General features: G+C 58.9%; 3 protein-coding genes across 6 annotated transcripts in view; 2 read left to right on the forward strand and 1 right to left on the reverse strand.

The window, feature by feature from the left end:
- Positions 1 to 3,475: 3,475 nt before the first annotated feature.
- LOC139603136 (POU domain, class 5, transcription factor 3-like) lies at positions 3,476 to 8,762 on the forward strand. The gene is made up of 5 exons (XM_071453625.1): positions 3,476 to 3,973; positions 5,517 to 5,628; positions 6,030 to 6,160; positions 6,668 to 6,832; positions 7,582 to 8,762. Exons 1-5 carry the CDS (start codon positions 3,476 to 3,478, stop codon positions 7,831 to 7,833), a joined length of 1,158 nt encoding a protein of 385 aa, XP_071309726.1. The 3' UTR covers positions 7,834 to 8,762.
- Positions 8,763 to 10,831: 2,069 nt separating this feature from the next.
- On the reverse strand, positions 10,832 to 13,990 carry FUT7 (fucosyltransferase 7). Its single transcript, XM_071453603.1, has 2 exons — positions 13,684 to 13,990; positions 10,832 to 12,177 (listed from the first exon to the last, which is right to left on the reverse strand). Exon 2 carries the CDS (start codon positions 12,131 to 12,133, stop codon positions 11,090 to 11,092), a length of 1,044 nt encoding a protein of 347 aa, XP_071309704.1. The 5' UTR covers positions 12,134 to 12,177; positions 13,684 to 13,990; the 3' UTR covers positions 10,832 to 11,089.
- A 2,903-nt stretch (positions 13,991 to 16,893) lies between these two features.
- ABCA2 (ATP binding cassette subfamily A member 2) overlaps positions 16,894 to 24,905 on the forward strand; it is a 34,523-nt gene continuing 26,511 nt past the window's right edge. For all 4 annotated transcript variants that reach the window (XM_071453573.1, XM_071453575.1, XM_071453574.1 and 1 more), the window contains exons 1-2: positions 16,894 to 17,142; positions 24,416 to 24,509. In XM_071453573.1, coding sequence (XP_071309674.1) covers positions 17,077 to 17,142; positions 24,416 to 24,509 — 160 coding nt within the window. In that variant the 5' untranslated portion in view covers positions 16,894 to 17,076. The remainder of the gene's footprint in view (positions 17,143 to 24,415; positions 24,510 to 24,905) is intronic.

Genomic DNA, 24,905 nt, shown 5'->3' on the forward strand with positions numbered 1-24,905 from the left:
CTCCTCTCTGCCGAGGTCCCCAAATTTGTCCTTCCTTTGCTCCCACAATCCAGCAATCTCTCTTGGAGCACATCCAGACATTTTGGGAAGCTCTAGCTTAGAGTAAAATTTGACTGTTCTGCTGGGAAGACCCCCTTGCTCAAGGCATGGAGGCCACAGGAACCCTGTGTGCCCTGGGAATCCCTGTCCCTACCACACATCCGGGCATGGAAGAGTCATTTGTCCAGGACCAAGGGCCCCTGATGCAGACATCCAAGGCCTTCAGCCCCCACCTCACTTCCCACAGCTGTGGGACACAATAGGGTGAACTTACTGGTGTGTTCAGGCACTGTGATGGTGTGGGTGACACTCACATTATAGCCCAGGGCCTTCATAATAAGGGGACAGAACTGGACCAAAACACCCTCTGTGATTTTCCCCAGGGCTAGGTGGGAAGCGCTGACTCCATACTGTCCTCCTAGGCCAGCTGCAGCCCAGCAAGCTGTGCTGACAGGGACCAGATCAGCGTTCCTCCAGGCATGGGGTTTCTGGAGATGAACCCCCTGTCCAGCCCTCCTTAGATGGTCCTGGAGTGGCCCCCCTCACCACAAGACCCTGGCCCACCACATGCAGGACTGCAGCCCCCCTTCGGTGGGCACTCAGGGGTATCCAGCACAACCTCCCCAATGGCCCTTCCATCACCTGCTACAGAAAAGGGTGGCCTGACCATGAATAAAACATCATCCATGCTCATCCACTCTCTTAAAATCCCAAGCAGCTGGAGCCACACCAGCACACTCAGCAAAGGAAGGATGGGCAGATGTACATCTCAACCTACTCCAGCCTGCTGCCATCTCAGCGAGCCAGTAAAGCAGACGCATTTCTTTCTGCTCTCATTTTCTTAGCGGGATCCCACTGATCCCTGGCTGCCTTAGACAGAGCCAGGCCAAGCCTGGAACACTAGCAGGTTCCAGATATGGGCTAATGGAAGGATGCATCTATCAATCTCCTCTGGAGCAGGCAGAAGAGATGTGGTCAGTGGTGCTCGAAGACTCTACACAATAACTTCACACAGCCCCCCCCCTCCAAATCACCCAAAATCATTGAAATGTATGGGGGGGACACACACACTGAGAAACCCCACTGACTCCTTCCACATCCCCCAGCTAAAACCATCACTGCCACAATGGGCCCCCGTGCCTACAAAGGGGCCGGTTCAAAGTCAACGTCTCCCTTCCCCTCCGTCTGTATATGAAAGGACAAGGAATGCGTTTGAGGGCCGGGGGGGGGGGGGGGGGGGGGGGTGGTGTGGAGGGGGGGGGGAGGAAGGGGGGGTGGGGATGGGGGTGAGGGGGGCCTGCCTGGGAGGCTTCCCGGGGGATGGAGAGAAAAAGTAGGTTGGCAGGAGGAGGGGTCCAGCCCGGGAACAATAAATCAAAGGGAAGGGGAGTTACTGCCTAGCCAAGGAGCTTCTGAAACCCTGGGCCGCAGCAGGAGCTCGGGAGGAACAGGGCTGATGGCTGCCATCGGGGTCCCGCAGAGAGATTTCCTCTGCCCGCTGGCAGTGGGGCAGGCAGCAGCATAACAGGCAGTGGGCAGGTCTGCCCGCACAGCACTGGGTTCAGCCTCCTCTGCAGCACGGTAAAGTTAGTCCCTTGGCAGATTGAATCCAGCCCCTGCCGGGGAAGGTGCTTCACCATTCTGGGCATGGGACCCCCGAGGTCCAGAAGCCACAGGGCTTACTCAGGGCTGCCCATGTCCGCACTAACAGGGTTTTGGATCCTCAGTTCATTTTCCTGGGGCTGCCCTCCCTCCTGGAGCAGTCTGGCATAGCCAGGATGGGCAGCCTGGTACATGTCCTGCCAGGCATCAGGAACAGACTTTAATTTCAGCTCATCCATCGGGCCATTTTTTTTCCTAAGAGGAATATCATCAGGAAGCTTAATTGTTCCACTTCCCCTGACATGCAGCAGTGCCATGTGCTGGGCCAGGGACTGCTGCTGGCATTGTGGATACCAGTCCCTAGATGCCAGTCCCTGGATGCCAGCTGTGGGTATAAGTCTTTGTCTGCCAGCCCTTGGGTGCCTGTCCTAGGGCATTGCTCCCCGGGTGCCAGTCCCCGGGTTCCAGCCGCCTCAGCAGCCAAAGCAACTGCTTCATGAACAGCATTAAGCACCTTCCCTGAGTTCCCCCGCCCACAGCCCCATTCCCATCCCGTCGCGGGGGAGGCTGCTCCAGCCTATCTCCTGGCCATATCTTCAGTGCGAGACGGCTGCAGCTCCCGGTAATCCGGGTTAATAAACAGGCAGCAGTGTCGGCAGCGGGATAACTCCCTGCCTTGCTCCGGCTGGGATCACGGGGTGCTGGCAGAAAAAGCACTCCTCGCGTTGCTCCAGCTGAAGTCAGGGGGTGCCCACCCATGCTGTTGGTATCTGCCAGTATGCAGGAAGTGGCATCGGGCAGAGCCAAGCAGAGGCTGATGCCATGGCAGTGTTAAGATGGGGAAGCTGAGCCAGGAGGGAAGGAAAGAGGAAATGACTGGAGCCGAGCCAGCCCTGGTGAAGGCCCATTGTGAAGGGCAGTGTGAAGGGAAAGTCTTTAAGACAGAAAATATGGAGCGTGCTTTAATGTGGAGCCAATGGACACAATAGTTGGGGCTGCAATTCCTTCCCCGGCAGCACACTTTGAGCTCTGAGGTCCCAGGGACAGACATGCTTCTGCAAGCCACAACCCTTCTCTGCAGAGTGAGAAAGAGGAGAGGAATGGTGAGACTGTAAGGGGCCTCGAGAGCCTCAGCTCTGTCCATGCTCCCCAAGAAGCTAAGGCTCAGTAAAGAAGATCAGGCATTAAGAGGGGCAAGAGGTGATGCTCAAGCCCTGGACCACCCCTGCTGCTGCACGATGACACTGGCATCTCGCGGCTTGTCCTCTGTACTGGGGACAAGTGGCTGCCACAGCTGGATGGGCTGCCCTCACACCAGCCCCTGGCTCCGGTTCATGCCTCCAATATCTCCCCAAAGCCATCCAGTTTCTTGTCTAGACTCCGCAGCGCTGGGGGTTGCCAGGTGTGAAGACCCGTGGCTGCTGCTGTCCTAACACGGGCGCGGTGCCCTCCGAACAGCGTGGGGCCGGAGAGGTTGCGGGGGACGTGGGTGTCCTCGAGTCCCCCGGGATTGGAGAGGGTTGTGAGCCCCCGCGGCAAGATCGGTGTCCTCCCCCTCCCAGTCCCATCGGGGCCGCCCCGTCCACCTCTCCGCCGGCGCTGGGTGCGGGCCGGCGCAGCCCCCTCCCATAGCACCTTCTCTCCGTGCCCCCCGCCCCCCTGGGGGATCAAGTTCACGCCCGACCCACCGATGCGGGGCCCAATGGGGCCGGGGCCCATCTCCATCCGACCCGGCCCGTCCCCTCCACTCTCAGAGGCCCCAGCGGCGCCCCAGGAGTGAGGTAGCGGCCGGCAGCCCCCGCATGGAGCCCTAGGGCAGCGGGCGGCGGGCAGCATGTTCAGCCCGGACGGGGGGCTGCCGGCCGCCCCCTTCGGCCTTCTGACCGATGCCGGACCTCCCTTCCCCCGCGGCAGCTTCGACGGAGCGCCCGCTCAGCCGCTCTTCTTCCCCTTCGCCGCCACCGCCGAGCCCGAGCCCGCCCGCGACCCGCCGCCGGCCCGCGCCTGGCTGCCCCCGCCCGTCCCCGCGCCGCCCGCCAAGGTGGAGGCGCGCCCGGGCCGGCCCTGCAGCCAGCCCGAGCCCGAGCCCCGCGCCGCCGCTTGCTGCGGCCCGGCCTGGCCCCCCCCGCCCTGGGCTGGCCCGGCGCCCTCCGGCCCCGCCGCCCTGCCCGGGCCGCCCTTCCCTGGCCCGGCTGCCCCTGCCTTCCCTGGCCCCCAGCTCTGCCCCTCCGCGCTGCAGCCGGGCTCCGGCGGCCCGTCGGGGCTGGGCAGCAGCAGCAGCTCCAGCGGCGCCGCCAGCGAGGGCGGACACTCCAGCGACAGCGGTGAGGAGGTGAGACCCGACGGGCCGGGGACGGGGCGGGTTGCCCTGCCCCGCTCCCTCCGTCTGCACACGGTGTGCCCCTGGGGCTTTCCTTCCCGTCTGGAGCCGCGGTTCACCGCCCCGTCGGCAGGAGCTGCCCGGCTGCTCTCGTTTACCGCCGAGACCTGCCGGTGCCACCTGTCGGGGCCCGCCGTCGGGAGCCCCCGGTAGAAGCCCTGACCCAGCGCTGGGGCTCGTCCCGCATGTGTCAGAGTCTCCGCAGGGGGAGAGCCTTGGGGAGGCTGCTTTGGGGTAAGATAGGGAGTTTTAGGAACTTGGGAGAGCAGCTTTCCGTACGCGATGCGGCGGGGCCGTCCCGGGTAGCGATGTCGAAGGTCGGCTCCGGCGTGATACTCGGGGCAGCGCAGCGAGGTCACCGAGGGCTCCTGGCCACCCCCCTCAGTCCCCTTCGGTCGGCTGCGTCCCCGGCCGCGGCTCCCGGAGCTCCACGGGCACTGACGTTTGCTGGGGCAGAGACAGCCCGGAGATGAGGGCGGGAGGAAGACGGGGGCAGCAGGGCTGGTTCCCGGCACGACTAATTTTGTGGTTTGGGCTAATTTTAATATTTAATATTTTTCAATGTTGACGTGTCACGATCCCGCCCCGGGGAGAGCAGCGGCGGCCGATGTCGGGGACTGGCCCCTGACGGGGTTGGGGAGGATTCGCACTACCGCCAGCGGGTCGCAGCTGCGGGAGGTCCCACGCCACGATCGATACGTGTGTGTCCTCGGGCCGCAACCGGCCGCTCTGGATGGGAAGTGGTCATGAATGGCATTTTCTAGCTGCGGGACGGTGATCTGGGACGGCATCCCTCCTCCACGGGAGGGATGCTCTTGAGTTTACCGGTGCTGATTATACGCCAGAAACTACTAGCCGTGGCTCGGTGACGGGAAAAACTCCTGAAGAACCCGAAACCCCGCTGAAAACGTAAATTGGGTAAAAAGCTTCATAATGACCCCGTTGACGCTGTAGGCTGTTTGGCAGGAAGGTGGGAAGCGCCTGGGTAGCCGCTTGCCAGAACGAAAGAGCTGCCTGGTAGCAAAGAGGCGCTTAAATTTAACGCGGCTCAGGGGCGCGTTTTGTCTCTCTCTCCACGGGAGTCTTTTCCCTGCTCCGTACGTAGGCGGGAGAGAGACTGGTGAGGGGCTGCCTCAGCCCGAGAGCCATGGGGAAGTAAATCGGACAAACCTGGGACTCGGCCAACGTGATCATTGGTGCTGCCTCTGGCCAGGTCAAGGAGGCGCGAGCCAGAGGAATAAAGGAACATTTCCAAGGCGTGTTGAGGCAGAGCAGGAGCTCTTGGTGCCCTTGTGCTACCCTTGTCCGCCGCCGCGCCAGATTGGGTGGAGCCGAGCAGTGTGCGTGATCGGGGTGGGTCCTGTGTGAGCTCGGTCGGTGTCAGTGCTCGAGGGCTCAGCCGAACCCTCTTCTGCCGCTGTCCTTCGGGAACCCAAACAGACCCCGGACCCTGGGCACGACTTGTCCCTTCTCAGTGTCTTTCTGCCCTTGCCAGGATGCGCCAACCTCAGGAGAGCTGGAGCAGTTCGCCAAGGACCTCAAGCACAAGCGCATCATGCTGGGCTTCACCCAGGCTGACGTGGGGCTGGCACTGGGCACCCTCTACGGTGAGGGGTCGGGGGTGGCGGGGGGAGGAAAGGCCCTTGTGTTACCCCACAGCCGGTGGGAAGGGAGAGGCCCGCGAGGGATTTGAAATCACTTGGGATAATGATTTCTGCTCCTTAACGACCTGCAAAGGAGGCATCAATCTCCAGTCCTGGGCTGGGGCTCCCAGAGGGGTATCTCCAGATCTGCGGTGAGAAGCTTCGAGCTCACGGGAACTGGTTTAAAATAGCTACAGTTGCTTATTGAGACGTATTTCAGGGCTTTAAATCCCTGTTGAAGGAACAGGGAGAATGCCGTTCCTGGTCTCCCAGGAACAGGGCAAGCTTGGGGGTGGTGATCCTGGGATGCTGCTGGCGAGGGAAGCTATGTGGTGTGTAATGCCCTGCCTGCCTTGGCCGTGCAGGGAAGATGTTCAGCCAGACAACCATCTGCCGCTTCGAAGCGCTCCAGCTCAGCTTCAAGAACATGTGCAAGCTAAAGCCGCTGCTGCAGCGCTGGCTCAATGAGGCGGAGAACACGGACAACATGCAAGAGGTGCAGGGCTGAGGGGGCTGGGAGCCGGGTACCTGCAAGCCCTGAGCCACAGATTCTCCTTCCTCTCCCACGTGCTTTCAGGGAGAACAGAGAGGAACAGAAGGCATCTTGTGGCACAGCACCATCTTGCTGCATGGCTTAAGTCTGGCTTGAGGGCAAACCACTGGGTATCACCTCCTGTCAGGCCTGGGGGGAGGAAGCCCAATCCCCCTGCAGACATGTTGTGGTTGTGACAGCTCCCATTTTGAGTAGCCAGGTCCTGCTGGAATCTCAGATAGACAGATTGTGCGGCTTGCGCTCCCTGGGGGGGATGCAGAAAGATATGTCCAGCCTCACTGCTGGCAGTGCTGGGACACTGGGAATGGCCCCAGTCACAGTGGAATGATGCTCAGTGGAGAGTCACAGGGACACAGTCTGTGCCCCAAGCTCTGCAGCCAGCTACATGTGTTCCAAGCCTGGTGGAGACTCTTCCACCTGGTAACAAAACATATTCCCTCTCATTCCCAGATGTGCAATGCAGAGCAAGTACTAGCCCAAGCCCGGAAGAGAAAACGCAGGACCAGCATCGAGACCAACGTGAAAGGGACGCTGGAGAGCTTCTTCCGCAAGTGTGTGAAGCCCAGTCCCCAGGAGATCTCTCAGATTGCTGAGGACCTCAACCTGGACAAAGATGTAGGTTGGGAGGGTGGGGAGGATGGATGCCCTAATGATGCCAGCTCCTGAGACTTTGATACTTTAGCTCAGAGCAAAAATGAAATACACATGAAGAGATGTAAAAAAACTTCCCTTTAGCTGTGCCAGACAGTTAGGATATATATGGCTCATCAATATGAAAAAGAAAAATCCACTTGGTTCTACAGAAGACTTTGGTTCACAGATTTAACATTTAAAACTTCAGAGAGACAAAAATAGTTCCCAGACCCAACTACAGGCATCTGTGTTTGTGTGTATGTACATAAATATGTCAAAGTAATCGATAAAAGTAATCATTTGATACTAATTTATCTCCTAAGAAGTTGATTTTTGATCCCAAGAACTTACGTGGATAGTTACAATGTTTTTCTTCTGAAATGGAAATGCACCAGAAGAGACAAACCACAACCCACTAACAATGCACAAGTTTGCACACTGGCTTCATCTGGCTATGCTACCAGCCTTTGGAGAGCAGCCTTTCTTTTGATTTGTTATCTTCTTTCCTATTTAACATTTGCCATTTTTGTCATCTCTCAACTCTGGAAGCAGTGGGAAAATGGTCATGGCTGAAGTTTGTTTCAGCTGAGCCTAGCTAGGAGTTGTGACAGGGAGGGGGCTACACTGGCAGGTTGGGGTGCTGTGGAGATGCCACCAGCAGAAGGGTCTCCTTGTCACCCACATGGTGTGCCTGGGTCAGCCCTTATCCTTCTCTGTCTCCCTTCCCACAGGTGGTCCGGGTCTGGTTCTGCAACCGGCGTCAGAAAGGCAAACGGCTGCTGCTGCCCTATGGCAACGAGGCAGAGGGGATGATGTATGACATGAACCAGCCCCTGGTGCCCTCCACTCTGCCCATCCCAGTGACGTCCCAGGGCTACAGCCTGGCACCCTCCCCTCCTGTCTACATGCCGACCTTCCACAAAGCTGAGATGTTCCCACAAGCGCTGCAGCCTGGGCTCTCCATGAGTAACAGTGGCCACTGAACCAGGGGCTGTGGGCTCACTGCAGGTGGGCTGGTGCTCTGAAGCAGCCCCCCTTGCCTTTGGCTCACACAGGCATAGCCCTGCTTCTGCTTGCTGGGCTGATGTGTGCGGCTTTTGGGGTACAAGGGGCTGAGAGCCTGACCCAGGGATGGTGCCTGCTCTCCGCAGATGCTCCCAGCCCTTCCCTGTTAAATGAGCTTACTGGTCCCAGCAGCGTTGGCCCTCGCCCCGACTTCTCCTGGGGCCAGCTCCTCCTGCCCTACTGCACCCTCTGAAGCCACATGTGCCCGGTGCTCTTGAGCCCGTACCTGGCCCCAGCCCAGCCGCTCTCCTGCAAGACGCAGAAAAAAATATTTTTTAGATTTTGGGAAGGGTGGGGGGAGGTGGCGGTTTTATTATTTTTTAAAAGGTTTTTGGTTGTAGTTTTTAAAAAGCAAAAATTTTTGTAGTGATCTAGTTTCCCAGGTGTCTCCTTCCGCCCTGTCATTTAGAGAAGGGCTGGGGTGCCATGCCCAGGGCCAATGGCTCTGGTGGCTCTGCCCACCCTCCTGGGCGGCCAGGATGAGCCAAGGGCTGGGGCAAGGGGAGAAGGGGAGCCCCTTACCACCCCTCACCCTGTGGCACAAGAGAGCTTCACTGCTCTGTGGGGCAGCTGATAAAGCTTGTTTGGGATAGGGGGTCCTCCCCAGTGCTTTGTGCCCAGCATCACCCCCAGCCCCCCCCCCCCACTCTCCAGCCTCTGTCCCCCAGCCCAGCTGCCCAGAGACCACCTTTCCCTGGAGGGCCCAGCCCAGGGGGCCTACACCACCCTTTCCATGCTGCTAGCACCCCACGCCTTCCAGCCTGCTGTAGTTAATGATGATTTTTATATTTTTTGTTCTTAATCACATTCCCTCTGGCAGTGAAATAAACCTCAGAGCTCTTTGAGGCAAGAATGAGTTAAACATTTCCTAGCCTTCCTCGCATTCCTGCTCCTGCAGCCCAGCAGTTGAGGGTTGGCTGCATGCAGGGGCACAACAGGGCTGGAGCAAGGCACCCTAAGAAGGTGGACATGTCCCTATCATTGCCAGCAACATTCAGCTCTTGGCTGCCTGCAGCTTGGCCTTCCTCCATGACTGGTGGCAGCTTGGCCCTGGAGTGGTACCAACTTGTCCGGGCTGTTGCCCCTCAAAGCAGAGGGGGTCAAAAGTGAAGGGAGGGGGTCATCTTCCACTCAGTTCAAGCTACTGGTTTGCTGTAACTGCTTCTGGGAAGGTTGGAAGCAGTGTGAGCTTACTTGTAGACTGCTCCAGCAGCTGTCAGGGACAGAGAAGGACTATGGGTGCAATGTAGCAGGATAGGAAGTGAAGAGGTCTGGAAAGCTGGGGCTGTCCTCATTGTAGTATGGTGCTGACAGGGGAGGGATGGATGTTCCCATATGTGTGGTCCAGCTGAGGCAGTCTCTGGTGGGGTGATAACAACCCAGCCATGCAGGTCCATTGGGCACTGGGAGCTGAACTGGTGAGAGCGGAGATGTCTGGGGGATGACTCTTCACTTTTTCCCACCACACTCTCTCTGTTGGCTTGCTCCCAGTCCATTCTCTCAAGGCCCCTTCCCCAACCAAACCTGTAGGGAAATTTGGAAAGCTCTGTTTTTTCAGCTTGATGGGTGATAGCTGGGGTTTTGCTCTCTAGGGCTACCTGGAATAGGGGCAATGAAGGCAGCTGCTCACAGGGCACCTTGGGACCCTGCAAAGGGCTGGGCTGGGCTAGATTCCAGCCTTATGGGGCAGGGCCCCTCTGCATCCCTGCTTGCTCCCCAGAGCCTCCTAGTTGCCTGCCCACAGGGTAGGGGCACAGCCACGTGTGGCATCCATCGGAAACTGCCCTCTGTTGCTGCTGCCCAGTGCTGCCTGGCACTTTAGGGGTGCAGGAAGCTGGCAGGGTCAGGAGCAGAAATCTGAGACAGATGTAATCTGTCAAAGGTTTGCTTCTCTATCTGGTTTTCTGAATGCAGCCACACAAGAGCTGCAGCCCACCATGGGACCCCCACATCCTGCTACCCTGGCACCCTCTGCCCATGAGTACCCAGCATCTGTCTGTGGGCACTGGCAGCCCCTCCCGTTCCGCTTCTGGTTGACCCAGAAAACAAAGCGGAAATCGGAAGCCACAGAAGTCAGAAGAGCACAGTGTGCCCATCCAGCTGTCACCTCACTGGGGCTGTGCCAGGGAAGGGATGTCCCCTCTGCTGACTCTGGGTGCTGCCAGTCCTGGGCGCCCAGCAGCTGGCAGGGTGGTAGAGATGGGGTTTGGTAACTTAAGGGCCACAGGAAAGAAAACTGGAAAGGAAGCTTGTGACAAAAAGAATTGTTTACATCAAGGGAGTTAAAGGCACTGAGTAGGGGCAAAGAGCAAGGGATGGAGCAGTAATGTCTTGCCCCTTGTCCTGGCGCTCAGCCCTGACAGCACCACCGATCTCAGATGGGTACTTGGGATGCTTGTGGTGCAGGGTGCCCTCTGTGTCGGTTGTGCAGGGTTTCCCCAGTGCAATGTGTGCATGTGCAAGTTGCCTTGAGACTGGCTTTGCTTCAGGGTTGTGCAAGCCTCCGGAGGCTGTCAGCTCACCGGCTTCCTGTCACAGCAGGGAGGGAGTGACAAACCACAGTGTCCCTCTGCCTGCCTGGCAGCACTGAGATTGCTCTGAGAGCATCCGCTGTCCTGTGGCTCCTCACTGGCACAGTGGCACCCATGGCTCAGGGGTGGGGGACAGGAAATGGGTGTTACCAGGAAGAGGGGGAGCAGATACTGTCCTTCCTCCCTGGCCATGGGGTAATGGACCCTCCTGGGTTGATGCCCACTCCTCCAGCCTAGCCACAAATGTCACCACAGGGCCTCTGCTGCCATGACTTTGGCACTCAGCAGGTGCTGGCAGGGACATTGAGGATCATAGGAGAAGGCTAGGGAGCCCTGAACCACCCACCACCCTCCTGACCTGCCCACACCACAAGCACAGCCTCAGCAGCACTATGCCATTTATTTCCAAAGCACCTTCTGGTCCTGCCAGCACCCTGGCAATGTGTTCGGTGTTAGGTTGGGGTGATAAGTCCTGTTTCACAAGAATCGAAGTCATAGGGAGTTGCTTGAAGTTGCAGTGTGACAACAGCTGGGTTAGGAGGAGAGTGGGGGTTCCTGTCCTTGTTTCACATCCTGTGTGCAGGTGAGTGCCTCACACACCTCCCACCCCTGCCTGCATTCATCCCAAGGGTCCCAGCACACACTAGGAGTTGAACCAGCTCTGCAGGTCAGGATAGAGGTGGCCATGGGGCAGGTGGGGGTAGGCCGTGCAGATGGCACAGATCCGCTCCCTCCAGTCAGTGTAGAGTTTCACACTGAACCTCCTCTGCCAGGCAAAGAACTGCTGGTAGCGGCTGGAGTTCATGGTCTTCAGGAAAGTGGCCAGATCCTCCAGGGAGCCAAAGTCGTTGACATGGATGAAGGAGTCTGCAGGAACAAACTGCTCATAGTTGGCCCTGGATGGCCCCAGCACCACAGGCACGGTGCCGGCCAGCAGTGAGTTCCTCCAGAGTTTCTCTGTGATGTAGTCCCGGTGGATGGAGTTCTCAAAGGCCAGGTAGAACTTGGACTTGGATATTGTTGACAAGAGGCAGTCCTTGCAGAGGGGCTTGTTGTTTGCTTTCCCATATATATTCACATGGAGGTACCTGGAGAGGTTTTTGTAGACTTCGGCTCTTTTCTGAGTCCTGTGGTAGTTGCTGATAACCCAGGACACCAAGTTGGTTTTTGCAGGGATGTTCACAGTGGCTGACCGGTTGGGCACAAGCTTGCCATAGGGGATGAAGATGTCCGAATCCTGTCTGTAGGTCATCACCCAGTTGAAGGTCTTGTTCCATGCTGCTAGAGCTCTAGTGTTGGAGGGAGACTCCAGGGACACCCATACCCAGTTCTGCCCTGGCAGCCTCTTCTTGGGTAGTTTGTCCCGGCCAGGCTGGAGCCTGGAATGGGGGAACACCACCACATCGGCCTGGTGCAGGAGCTGCCGCTCTGTGGTGAGCTGGCAGCCTGTGATGCTGTACAGCTCACGGCACACGTCTCTGCTGACATTGGGGACCTGCTTGGAGGGCCATTCCCACACTAGGATCATCAATGGCTCCCTGTGTTTAGACTCTTCTCCAGAGCCCTTGGAGGGGTCGAGGAAGAACCTCAAATTCCAGAGGGTGGTTACAAACACCCCAGCAGTGACCAAGGCTTTCACACCAGGCCGTCCCCATGGTGACCATCGCAACGGCAATGCCCAGGGCATGCTGGTGGGTTGGCTATCGCTTCATCGAGTGACAGAGCTGACACCTGTGAGAGAGGAGAGGCCCCTGAGGACGATCAGCTTGGCTTGCCAGGGACGAGGGGTGATGGGGAGGCACTGTGGCCAGAGGGGGCGGAGAAAGGGCTTCTTCATGAAGCCTAGGCCTCAGCATCACCCCAGGACCCTCTGCTTCCCTGTGCCACAAAGTTCCCCATGTATGTGCTTTCACCCCAGGGCGGCCTTTGATAATGCTTTTGTAGTCCCTTGTGACCTTTGGGGGAGCACAAATGCTGCTGGGAGGTGCAGAGTTGATGGGAAGTAGCCACCTGTGCCCCTCTGCCCTGCCTGGCTGGCCCCACTACAGACAGTCTTTGCTTGCTCTGTGCCTCAGCTTCCCCACCGGACACACAACCACAGTCTCAGTCCTTCTTGCTTTGCACAGAATAGGTCAAACCTGATATGCAGCCAGCCTTGCCTCTGCTGTGCACCAAAGGACAAGAGGGAATGTCCCAGTCCCACCTGAATAGCCCCATGGTGACGCCTTAGCTGCGAAATGGGGTGACTGACTCTGAAGTCCAAAACTCTGACGAGGGCCAAGTTTGGCAGTGCCCTGCCCAAGAAGTGCCCACTCACCCCAGCATTCTCCTGTGACAATGGCAAGGAAATTGCCAAGCTCGAGGTGCCCTCCCCAGGTCAGGATGCACTCCCCAGTCCCTAAGGGCATCAGGAGCCCCAGCAGGCTGGGGCCCAAACACTCATATTTAGGATGTCAGAGATACCCAGTGCCCCACTGTGTGAGCACAGAGGAGAGAGAGGACAAGGGAGAGCAGAGAGGACAGTGCAGCACTTGGGGCTGCCACTGGTGGGGCTCAGCTTGCAGGCACATGGGCCCCCCAGCTGTGGGATGCTCACCCTGCCAGGGTGCCCATCTGCCTGCCTCGGGCTTCTGTGGTTTAAGCAGCAGCCCTGCTGGGAGCAGAGCAGTGGCAGAGGTGGACAGGGAGATGGTTGGCTGCGCTGGGGACTAGCCACCAGCTTAAGCCCCCTCTGGAGGGCTGGTCCCACTGCAGGGCTCAGAGCATTCAGTACCAGAGGTGGTTTCTCCTTTTGTGGAAACCTCTGGAAACGTGTGGGCTGCCTGAGCCCTGCTGCCAGCTGGGGCTGAGCCAGTGCCTCCAGTATTGGGGTCTCCTGGAAAACAGTGCCCTACTTTCCCACCCACTGCAGCACTGCAGCTTGGCTGCAAAAAAATCCCTTCCCCACCTTGGCCCACTCCATCTGTCCTGCTAAAATGCATGAGCTAAGTTTAAGCTCCAGACAAATCTGGCATGGGAAGCAGAAAGGGATGGGAAAGCATTGCTGGTTCTCTGTACTGCACATCAGTGCTGCAGGTCTCTGTCCCCAGCAGCAGGAATGTTGCTTCTGTTTTGGGGATGTTGCCCCCATTTTGGGGATGCTCTGAAAGGAAAACCCCTGCTGTAGCAGTGGCAGGGGCCAACCCATTTCTCAGCCCCTCTCCCCTCAGTGGTCAGTAATGTTGGACTCAGACTTACTGTGGTGGAGGTGTGCGAGGTGCCAGATTCGTCTGCCTGGGTGCTGCTGGGCTGGGGCACTTGAGGGCTTCCTCTTTTTTCAGTTTTGTCTTGTCCCAGCCCCACAGCAGGTCCTTCCTGCCCCATGTGTCAGCTGGCACACCCCGCTCCCAGCACTTCCCCTGCATTGTGCTGGGGGGTGGGTACCCTGTGACTGGGTGGGTGCCCCATGGCTGGGTGGGTACCTTCTGGCCAAATGGGCACCCCATAGCGGGTGCATGGCCCAGAACAAGATGGGTGCCCCATGGCTGGGTAGGTGCCCTCAGCTTTGACGAGGTGCCACCCATCTGCCACCCGCAGCTTAGTTGCAAACAGGATATCAACTCCCACTGACTCATCCTGAAACCATCAACTAACAGCCCCAAAGTGCCACTGAGCTCTGGGCACTGTCCTGTCTGGGATTTTTCCTGCCAAAAGGGGAAGCAGGCACGTGTGAGCCTCAGCAGTGTGTACACAGAGAGCTGCCTTCTCTGCCCCTGCCCTAGTTCTGCTCTGCTCTCTGTCCAGCGCAGTTTTGTCCTTTGCTGGCATTGCTGTTCAGGACCCAAGTCTCCATGAAAGCCCTGGCAGGCAAAATGAGATGGGGAAACTGAGGCAGAGGCAAGAGAGGAGCATTGAGGTGTGCAGCACTGTCCCTGAAGCTGGTAAGGGTATGTCCTACACCTTGGCACACACAGAGCTGGGAACAGGGCTCCAAACTGCTCCCTGGGGGTTCTCAGGCTGCTCCCCTACCCCTGGGGTCTGCACTCTCAATCCTGCTGGCTGCCAACCTCTTGGGATCCCTGTTGGGTACAATGCCATGCCACCATGCCACAGTATATCAGGGCTCTGTGGTTTCACTGACACCCCAGGAATCCTCAAAGGCCAACTGCAGCCCCAAGGGAGGGTGTTCCTTCTTCCACAGCCATGTCCATTTCCTGTCATCTTTTCTCACTCCTTTTCTGCATTTCTTCCCCTGCATGATTGAGAGCCCAGATACTACAGTCCATTCCCAGGGCACCATTCTGAGCCTTGCCTGTCCCAGCCTTGCTGCCTGTGGTCAGTAGTCCCTGCCTGGCTGGAGTATTCAGCATCATCCTGCTGCTGCCCCCTAGCTTGAGAACCCAGGGCCACATGGGCTGGGGCCATTCCCCTCCATGGAGGACAGCACTGGAGACAGCATTTCCATAGGGTATTGAGGATGGCTGGTAGAGCAGCAGGGAGCTTTTCCTTGGCACCCAATAGCTATCATGTGCGGGTGCTGCCCCAAGACACCCTGTGTGCAGGGACAATGCCCTGGGAGGACTTGCAGCCAGTGGATCCATACACCGTGACCCTGTGGACAAAGGGACATGGCTCTGAGCCAGGCAGGGAGCCAGGGCCAGTGCTGTCTGGGTGGGTTGGGCAGAGATCAAGGCCAGAGGCCAGGCCATGAGACCATCAGGAATGCTGGACAGCACCAGCACAGAGCAGAGAGAAGTATATGCGTGTGGGTACTGCCATCTGCAGATGACTTCATACAGAGACAGGAGCCTGGCCACCCCACAAAGGAAGTCCCCTGAGAGGAGCTCAGGGGTCCATGTTCCCAGGTCTTCAGGACCTTTTGTCCATGGAGGAGATGGGCCACAAGGTCTTTGGAGCTTCTAGACCAGGGAGGGGTTGGGCCTTGGGCATCAGGCCCTGGGTCCTTGGAGGATTTTTGCCACAGTGTCTCCAGAACTGTGCTGTCTCGTGGTGCACTGCTGGGTCTGTCTCTTGCTGGCTTCTTGGGGTTTCCGTGGCCATGCCAAACAGAAGAGCAGTTGTGAAGCTCCCCAGGACCCACCCAGGGGCAGCAGGAGGGAAAGTGCAGGAGACCCAGGTCAGGGCTTTGACCCACCCATGGGTCCCCACACTGTGCCACTCCAAGTTGGGACCGACTCTGCTGCAGGACAGGGGCTTGGAGATGCTCCTTGTGTGGGCTGTGGGCAAACCATGCACAATTCTTTGTGAGGAGTCTAGGGTGACTGCATCCTTCCTTCCCCAGGGACCTAGAAAAAGCCTAGCTCCCCTTAATTCTGGGCATCTCTGCTGCCTGTAGCCCTGCCCGTGCACCCAGCAACCCTCACAAACCACTCTCACCAGAGCAGGGAGCTGGGCACACAGAGCCTCTCCACCACCACATCACCAGGAATCCTTTGTCCTCCTGGACCTCAGCAGTGTTTTGCCCAGAAGTTTGGGGAATAATGCTGCTTTGTGTTGGACAAGGGGAGCTTTTGTTAGCCCCGGGCAGCTGCCAAGGGGCCTGCCCTGAGCACAGGCACCCTTGGCAGCACCACTGCGGCTGGGACAGCCAGAGAGGGATTCACTGCTCCTGGCTACACTTGGCCCATGAAGAGCATGGAGAATGAGATGGTTACAGAGAGCTGGAGGAAAGGAGAGGGAAGAGGGAGAGAAGGCTGAGGAAGAGCAGGAGGAGGGAGGGACAGGTGGGAAATGGAGAGAACCAGAGGAAAAGGAAAAGGGAGGGAAAGAAGGATGGGGGAATGGATGAAAGCAAGGCCAGATGGAAAGAGGAAAAGATGGCAGGAAGGAGGAAAGGAAAGAAGAAAGGATGGAAGGAAGGATAGATGGGAGGATAGATGGACAGATGTAAGGAAATGTGGATAAGAGGAAGGATGGATGAATGGCAGGAAAAAGGATGGATGGAAGAAGAGTGGATGGGATTAAGGAGGAGAGCTGGCCTGGTTCAGTCCTTACTGCTGAAGGCATCCAGCCCTAGGTTCAGAGCTGACAGGACACAGATGTGGCAGCAGGTTGGTCCTTCCAAAAACACCCGTGGACGCCCCAGCACATGCCTGTGGGACAGGTCAGGCAGGAGCAGGGTGGGCAGCGTGCAAGAGAAAGGACCAGCCGTGGCACCCTGGTACACAGGTCCCGCATCCACGGGCTAGTCCTTCCTGTTCTGGGGGAGCACCAGGGGCAGAAGCGCCGAGGTGATCAGTGTATGGTTGAGGGGCGGGAGGGTGGCGGCTCGAGGGGAGCGAGGATTCCCCGGCCCCTGGGGCAGCAGCTCCGCTCTGCGCAGTCAGTACCGAGGCCACCGTTGCCGGGATAAGCCGGGCGCGGGCCGCGCTGTGCCGGGGCCGCCGTGCGGGCGGAGCGGGCGGGTTCGGCGGCGCCTTTAAGGGGCGGCCGCCGCGGGCCGGGGGTGGTGCTGGTGCAGCGCAGGGTCGGGGCGGGTGCGGTGGAGCCAGGCCTGGGCCGAGGCCGCTTCGCTTCCTTGCAACCCACGGCAAGCAGTAGACGCCGGCTGGGAGGGGATGGCGGTGGGCGGGGGGTGACCCCAGAGCTGAGCGCGACGCGGCCCTTTAGCGGGGCCGACCCGACCCGACCATGGGGTTCCTGCATCAGCTCCATCTTCTGCTCTGGAAGAACGTGACACTGAAGCGGCGGAGCCCGGTGAGCGGGGGCGGGGGGGGCCCTGCAGCCCCGAGGGGCGAGGCCGGGTTCCGCGCGAAAGTGGTGCCGGAGGGTTCCCCCAGTCCCTCGGCCCGGCGGTGTCCGCCTGCCTCGGGCCGCCCGTGCACGAATCCTCCGGCCCAGCGCGCCCCTGGGCCTCTGTGTGGCAGCAACAGTTGGGGCTCTCCCGCTTCGCTGTCGTGTCCGTGAGGCCACCCGGGGGCCGCAGGAGGAGGGGGGCTGGATGTCGCCTCCTCGGGGTGGGATCGCTCCCCGAGCCCCGATACCCACCGGGTATAAATAGGTTCTCAGTCCATATGTGGGTCGGAGCCGCCTATCTTCCGTGGGCTGTAGAAAAGGCAACTTCGTGGGGTTAGGGGCCGGGGGGCTGGTGTGTGTCCCTCCCGGGCTGGCAGAAGGGGCAAGATGACATCGACCGTGCTGGGGCCTCGGGGCCACTGCCGCCCTGTCGCAGGCTCCCTGTGTGGGGTCATCCATCGGCCCCCCGTGGGATCCTGCACTGTGGGCCGGGGGTGGGTGCGCGGCCCGAGGGAGCCGGTTATTTTTAGCGGCTGGGGGAGGGGAACGAGCTGCTGCTCGCAAGCTGGCATCGCTTTTCTTTTCCCTTCCCAATTATCCCGCAGGCCCGATCCTGCTGTTCCTCACCGGCAGCCACCAGCCCCAGACCCCGTATCCCGGTAACCGGAGCAGCAGAGGCTCCTGTGACAGGACCAGGCATGAGCCTGGCGCTGCAGGCAGGTTTCCCTGGACTGACAGCCCTGGTGCCCCCAAAATGGATGAGGGGGATGATGCTGTTTGGCTGAGTCATCTCCCCTCTTTACCCTTAGCAGAGTTGCATGGCCACGGCAGGGGCTGTGCCGGACCCTTGCCTGCAAGGATGAGCAGCCTGGCACGGCTGGGCCCTGGCACACACCGGCTGACCTGGCCTTGGCTTCCATGGCCATTGGGTTACAGAGTGGGGGTGCACACAGCTTTTGGGGATCCATTTCTCCGTGACCCTCCCTACCAGCCCCGTGGGCAGTGTGGGGGTGCAGCACAGGAAGCTGTGGCCAGAGGAGGAGGATGAGGAGCCCAGGCTGCATCACCTCCATCTCTGTGGACTGTTGCTGGAGTGCCACTGCTTCAGGCAGGGTGGCAGGGTATGGAGCAACCCATCCTTGCCCACCCAGCGATGGTGTGAGTGCAGGGGACCAGCTCTGAGCCAGGACGAGAGCTGGTGCCAGTGCCGCGGGTGCTCATGGATGGATCTGATGCAGTCCCTAGGACAGCTGTGCCCTGAGGATGCACGTGCCCTGTGTATGTCACCTCCCTCCTTGTGCTACTGCTGTGTGTGAATCCCAGAGCCACTTGGTGTCCCTGGTCTGCACAGGGGCCATCATCCTGCCCACTCTGTGGGGAGCTCTGCCCTCTCGGAGTAGTGCTGGGCTGAGCTGCCAGTGGTGACTGGCCAGGGCAGAGCCAAGCCCTGTGTGGTGGCTGTGCCTGGCACTCAGCAGTGGGTTCCCCAGTGCAAGTCTGTCCTGGCAATAGCTACAGATGAATGTTTCACTATGAGAAACCAGCTCCCACTGGCGTGATCTTACTGCAGCAGCCAGAGGCTGGGGGACTGGAGCAGCTGCTGCCCCTGGTGTTCACCCAGGAGCAGGCAGAGTTGGGAGTCGCTGGGCTTCTTCCAGTCTCAGAGAAGGAGTGTGGGCACAGCAGCTGCCTTTTGGTCCATCCTAGTGCTGCAGGTGCTCCCCTGGGGTCAGTCCTTGCCACCATGTGCTCCCCTCCCGGCAATAGGTGGAGTAGCAAACCCAGTACTGCAGGGTAGGGTGGGAAGCAGAGACCTCAGGTTTGACTGAGGGCTCTGACAACTGGAGCAGTTCTGTGTTCTGCCTATGAGTGTTGGTGGCCTGGGGGTGTCCCTATTGTCCCTGGCAGCAGGGGCTGTTCAGGAGCAGGATTGCAGTAGGGTACAGCCATGGTTTTGGGACAGACTTTATTCATAGTTTAGACAGACTTTCATATTCACAGGCAGACTTTATTCATTTATTCATAATTAATATTCATTATTTAGGTGAGGACTTGGCCAGGCCACTTATGGGTGGATGGTGGGTGCAGGGAGACCTGCAGCATGGCCAGGCACTGTCCCTGGTCAGTGGCACCTCTGTAAGGCCTTGTTCCCAGCCCATGGTGGCTTTGGGCCTTGCCTAGTGTGGCTGAGCTGTTCCAGGGACTGCTTTGGGGTTTGCCCATGACTTTATTCTTCCCAGAGCATAACCCTGGGATGATGGAGGTCTGAGCAGAACAGCATTGGTGGCTCTTGGTGGAGGGAAGCCCGAGCTGTGGGGTCCCTTGGAGGTGCCCATGGCAGCCCTGGGGATTGCTGGCTGTGCCTTGAATCTGCTGGGACAGGAATTGTTAAAGGATGGGCTCTCCCATGACTTTGGTATCTGGTTTAAACCTATGTTAGATGTAAGATTTAGCAGGTGTTCTCTCAAAACTCACCACAGGCACAGTTCAGGGTGTTCACCTTCCTGCCCTGGGGCTCTTTGTACCCATTCATTTGGGATGGGCAGGCAGCCACAGCTGGAGCTCTCAGTGATGGAAGTGTGCTGCCAGTTTGCTTGGTCCTGGGGAAGGATTGGTGGGTAGGTCAAGGCTCTTTTGTGGGAATGGTGGGAGCAGTTCTATGCTGTTTTGGTGCTGCAGCACACTGATGGGGCTCCCTGTGGCACAGGCACTGGAATGAGGGAAGGGAGAGCTGATAGCAGTGTGGCTGTTCTGCTCCATGCAGGATCTGTGCCTTCTGCACTTTGTCCTGAAGATGGAAAACTCTCCACACAGGAGCTGGCAGATCTGTCCTTTCCCCCTGGCTGGTGGCAGAGAGCTGGGGGGAAACTGATGCTGCCAGAAAACGAAAGGCTGAAATTTGGGGTGCTGGGGGGCTGTAACACTGCCTCTGCTGGGGTGCAGTGTCCCTAGGACTGTGTGCCTGTGGCCCTGCCAGCTCCTGCTGGTACTGAATCCTGCAGCAGGAATCAGTTGGGTACTGCCCTGGCTCTGGGTGCTCTTTGCCCTCTCCTTGTTTGCAGCAGGTGTGGGGAGGGGAAGCGCGGGTTTGGCAGGGGTGTGGTGGCCCAGCAGTGTCTCTGTGAGTCCCTGTTGGCATTGGCAGCCGGGGCATACCCGTTGTGGAACACCTTCATCCACACTGGCTGCTGGCATGACCCTGTGCTCAGGTCAGGCATCTTGTGCCAGTGGGAGGGTGGCCATGTCCCAGTGCTGTGTGGCCTTTGCACAGGGCACTGACAATGATGTGCCCTCTTGGCCCAGCACACAGGTGCCTGGCTGACACTGCAGGAATGGGGAGAACCGTGGTGGGTGTTCCTGGGTCCTCAGCTCAAGAGAGTTGTTGACAAACCCCAGCAGGAATTTCTCGCTCCTCCAGCCTCCCCAAGGCAGGACCCCAGGGTGCCGTGCAGGGGCTGTCGGGGGTGGGGATGTGTCCATGCTAGAGGCAGGGGGTAGTGGGACAGATGGACATAACTGGAAGTGACCAGAGGCAGAGGTGAGGGTGGCCAGGCCTTGGCAGGATGGGAGTTGGCAGCCCCTGGACCTGGCCTTGTCTGTCCCTGTGGGGCAGGTGACCTTGAGGGAAGCCTCTCAGGCCCCACCTGGGTGGTCAGATTTCCACTGGAGCTGGGCAGCTTGGCACAGCCTCATGCATTTTGGGGCCTATTTTCCCCCAGAGCTCTCAGTCTCATCTTTCCCAGTGACCACAGCTTTACCTGCCTTTACGTTCTGGCTGTGGGCAAAAGTGGGCATCTAACAGTGATTAAAGTGTGGGACCATGAAAATTTAAAGGTATTTCTGCAGCCTTAAAATGCTATTGGAAAAGTTGGATCCTGCAGGACTTGAGAGCCCAATCCCTCAGGGTTCCTGCAGGCCAGCACCTATTGCCAGTTCCTGCTGGCACTCTGGGCAGCACTGGCATGGGCAGAGAGGCTGGCATGGAGTAGGCAGCAGCTCCTTCCTCCCATGAGGAGGACAGGCAGACCCTGCCCTGTCCTCTGGGGGGTACGTGCAGGGATTTTGGATGCTGTGTGTAATGCTGCTTCACCTGTGTTGGAGCCAATAAACCCCCTTGCTGGTGCCAGGCTATGGGCAGGGGGACTGACATGGCAGGTGTGGGGAGCAGGGATGTCACTGGAGTTGCCAGCTTGAGCGTCTTAGTATGGGAGTGCCCAGTCTGACTGCCCCTCTCCCACACCATGCTGGCTGGAGGCTGTGGCTTGTGGGCATCAAACGTTGCTGGGGGCACAGAGGAGAGAACTGAGTGGACTTTTGGGTGACAGCCTTGGACAGGAAGAGCTGCCTCTGCCTGGCCTGGCTGTCCCCATGAGGACTGCCCCCTGGGCTACTGGGACATGAGTGCTGCCACATCCTGGGGACACCAGTGGAGTTATGCAGTTGTTAATGATCTGACAGCCATGTCTGTCCTGACCCTGGCTCCAGCACATCTCCCAGCTGTCCCAGCGGTGGCTGGAGAGTGGGCATGGTGGCACCGTTGTGCTGGGCCGGGCTGTTTACTCTGCTCTGTTTGTATCACTGTCCTGTGGTGCTTGTCTGGCCTTTTGACCTGGCTGTGTGGGAGCTGTGTGTCGCAGCAGGCACTGCTGCCTCCTGCTCAGCCTCCTAGCAGCCTCTCGCTCCCATCTGACAGTGTGGCAGAGGATGGGCCCAGGCATTGAATCACTGTCCCAGTGCTCCCGGAAAGACATGTGCTTCTGCCAGGGGCCAGCACCCTGCTGTAGCACCCACCCAGCTCTGCCTCCCTGCTGGGGGAATTGGGCAGGACCCCACCACCCCTGTCTCCAGCCAAGGACAGGGCTGAACGTGGGGCAACTTACCCCACTGTCTGTAGGGTGGCAGGTTGACACCCAGCACTTGTGCAAATCTGAACAGCGCCTATGACCTCATCCTGCTCACATACAACCAGGCTGAAATGAACATGTGGCAGGGGATGTGGAAGAAGAGAATGCCACCACCCAGGAGCTGTCCCTGGCCCCACAACCATTGTCACCTGGTACCAGGGCTCCTGGGACCAGTGTCCCACCCTCAGTCCTGCACCTGTGCCCTTGTCAAGAGAGCAGGGGGGCAGGGGATGGGTGACAGAGCAGGGCAGACTGGCTGGTACACTCATGGCCACCTGCTGGCAGGCACTGGCCCCTCTCTTCTCCTCTCCTTGGCTCTTTCCTACCTACTGGGGAGCGTATCCTTCTCATCTGCTTGTATCCTGGCCTTTCCTCCTTGCTTCCTCACACAATCCCAAAATGTCCCCCTAGTTGTCTTGTGCCTGCACGTGGGGACCCCACCATCCCCAGGCTGTGCAGGTGTCCTGGTCTGGTGCCTCGCTGGAAGTCTGAGGCTCCGTTGGGCCCCACTGCATGCCAGTGCCCCTGGGGACCAGGGGGGGCAGGGTCGGTCCTGGAGGTGCAGCCTGGTAGATAGCCATCAGCTACCATGTCTGCCCATCACCATGCCACTGTGGGTGCCAAAGGTGTGGGACAGCCTGCTGTGACACTGGGATATGTGGGACAAAGGGTGGGGACAAGGGACATCTCTGGGGATGGAGATGAGCAAGAGTCAATGACCTTTGTCAAAAAAATAAATAACAACAAGTAGCTTCCAATAAGCTGTTGCCACCAAGGACAGTTCCCACACGAGCCTGGTACAGGCCAGCATGGGTGTGTGGGGATGGTTCCCCCAGTGCCTGGGCACAGAGGCCTTGTTGTGTGCCTGGTAAACAGGCAGGGGGTGGGGCAGGGGCCACGGGACTGCAGTGTGTGTCAGGGTGTCCCCTGCTATCCTGCTTTGTGCAGGACCAGTGACAGCAGGGACTGTCCCTGGGACTGGTGTTATCAGAAAGATGACTGTTCTCAGGCACTGCTCCTGGGGGCATTTTCCATCTCCTCCAGCTCTTCTTCCTCTTCCTTCCAGAGTTCCAAAACCAGGAACCTCTGGCATGGCGAGTGCAGCATGGGCAGCATCCACGGGTGCAGTTGTGCTCATCCCACGGAAGTAGCACTGTGGCCATTTGCTGGCAGGGACCTGGGTGCAGGGCTCCCTCTGCTCGCTGCCATTTGGGGCTGCTCTCACTTTTTTGACAGAGTGTTGGCAGCCCCTGAGTGAGGCAGCATGGAGGTAATGTTGGAGACACAGGGTCTGACCCTGTCACCTGTTGGCAGCTGCATCCTTCACATTAAAGTCTGTTCTTGCCTCTCCATGGGCTTGCCCATTGGCACTGGTCACTGGGAGGAAGCCGGTGTGGGTGGTGTAGGAAGCACCTTCCCAGCAGTGGAGCTGGGCCCTGCCATGCCTATGGGTGGCAGCAGTTTCAGGGTCTCAGCAGCTGCCTTGGGTCTGATCTGGCTCTGGATTGAGCCGAAGTTGGCTCACCTCACCCTGTGCCTCAGTTACCAAGCCTGCAGTGGTTCCCTGCTGCTGGGCATCGGGGCTGTGCCATTTCTGGGCACTCCAGTGCAAAGTGGCAGCAGCTGTGCTGGCAGTGTGCCGGCTGCTTGCTCCTGCCCATAGCTGGAGATGCTGATGCCTATCCCCAGGGCCTCTGGGCACAGAGCCTAGCTGGGACTTCTGAGCCACTGTGGCCAGGAATTCCTGGGGATTTGCTGTTATTTACCATATGCTGCCAGTGGAAATTCCTTGCAGCCAGAACCTTTTGGGAGGGCATGGAATGGGTACCAGGATGGCCCAGTTGCACCTGGAGCTGGTGGCAGGGCGTGGCTGAACTGAACTCTGCTATTGGACTCAGCTATTGCTCCTTGTGAGATCCAGCAGTGGCACAGGTGCTGAGGGGGCATCATGCTGCTCCAGGCTGTGAGGGCACTAGCCTTCAGAACTTGAGGTCTTCTCCCTGGGCAGGTCCAGCTATGGTGGACCTTTATGGCTGAGCTCAAGCCTCAGCAGCCTGTTTGCACTACTGGAAGAGGTATCCATCCCCTCTGTGTACCCTGCCCTGTCCTACAGTGCTCTGGACAGGGTGGTGCAGGCAGGAGGTTGTGGGATGCCCAGGAACCTGTTTGCCGCTGGCTGAGCTGTGACAGAGCCACCAGCCATTTGCAATATGTGGACACAGTGCTGCGCTGCACCAATGCCTGGGGACCCCTGTACTGCCTGTGCTTCTCCCAGGTGGCTGTGTTCTGTCCCTAAGCATCCTGTTCCCTCTGCTCTGTGTCATCCCCAGTGGGTACTGGCCTTCGAGATCTTCATCCCCCTGGTGCTCTTCTTCATCCTCCTGGGGCTGCGGCAGAAGAAGCCCACCATCCCTGTGAAGGAAGGTGAGTCCCAACAAGGTGGTGCTTGGGGCACTCCCACACTTGGGGCCACCCTGAGGCCCTGGGGAAGTGCTCCAGCCTGGGGGCAGGGGGGACCTAGAGAGGCCTTTTGGGGGACATTGCACTGGGCAGGGGCTACAGCCAAGGACTGGTGGAAGTAGCAGAGTCTATCCCAGCCTGGGGAGGCTCCCCTGGGGGTTGCAGCACCAACCAGCCTGTGGCTGTCATCAGCATGGACATTTTGCATGGGGAAAGGCAAACTGGATGGTGCTGGAACAGCCACAGTCCCCCTAAGTAGTTGAGGATCAGCTGGAGTGGCTCTGGGAAGGGCTCCCCAGTGAGGGGGAAAGTGACCTACAGAAAGCCCTATGCCTGGCCCTGGTGTGCTCAGAGGCCTGG

Source organism: Agelaius tricolor, unplaced genomic scaffold (genome assembly GCF_023055355.1).
Source record: "Agelaius tricolor isolate 1412-34295 unplaced genomic scaffold, bAgeTri1.0.p SCAF_37, whole genome shotgun sequence".
In the NCBI taxonomy this organism is placed as follows: Eukaryota; Metazoa; Chordata; class Aves; order Passeriformes; family Icteridae; genus Agelaius; species Agelaius tricolor.

What these genes read in the sequence shown, in the direction of transcription:
- LOC139603136 (XM_071453625.1), top strand. Translation starts at nt 3,476, where the DNA reads ATGTTCAGCCCGGACGGGGGGCTGCCGGCCGCCCCCTTCGGCCTTCTG. An exon ending in CCAGCGACAGCGGTGAGGAG is followed by an intron (nt 3,974 to 5,516) that starts GTGAGACCCGAC and finishes TGCCCTTGCCAG; the next exon opens with GATGCGCCAACCTCAGGAGA. An exon ending in GGCACTGGGCACCCTCTACG is followed by an intron (nt 5,629 to 6,029) that starts GTGAGGGGTCGG and finishes TTGGCCGTGCAG; the next exon opens with GGAAGATGTTCAGCCAGACA.
- FUT7 (XM_071453603.1), bottom strand. Translation starts at nt 12,133, where the DNA reads ATGCCCTGGGCATTGCCGTTGCGATGGTCACCATGGGGACGGCCTGGT.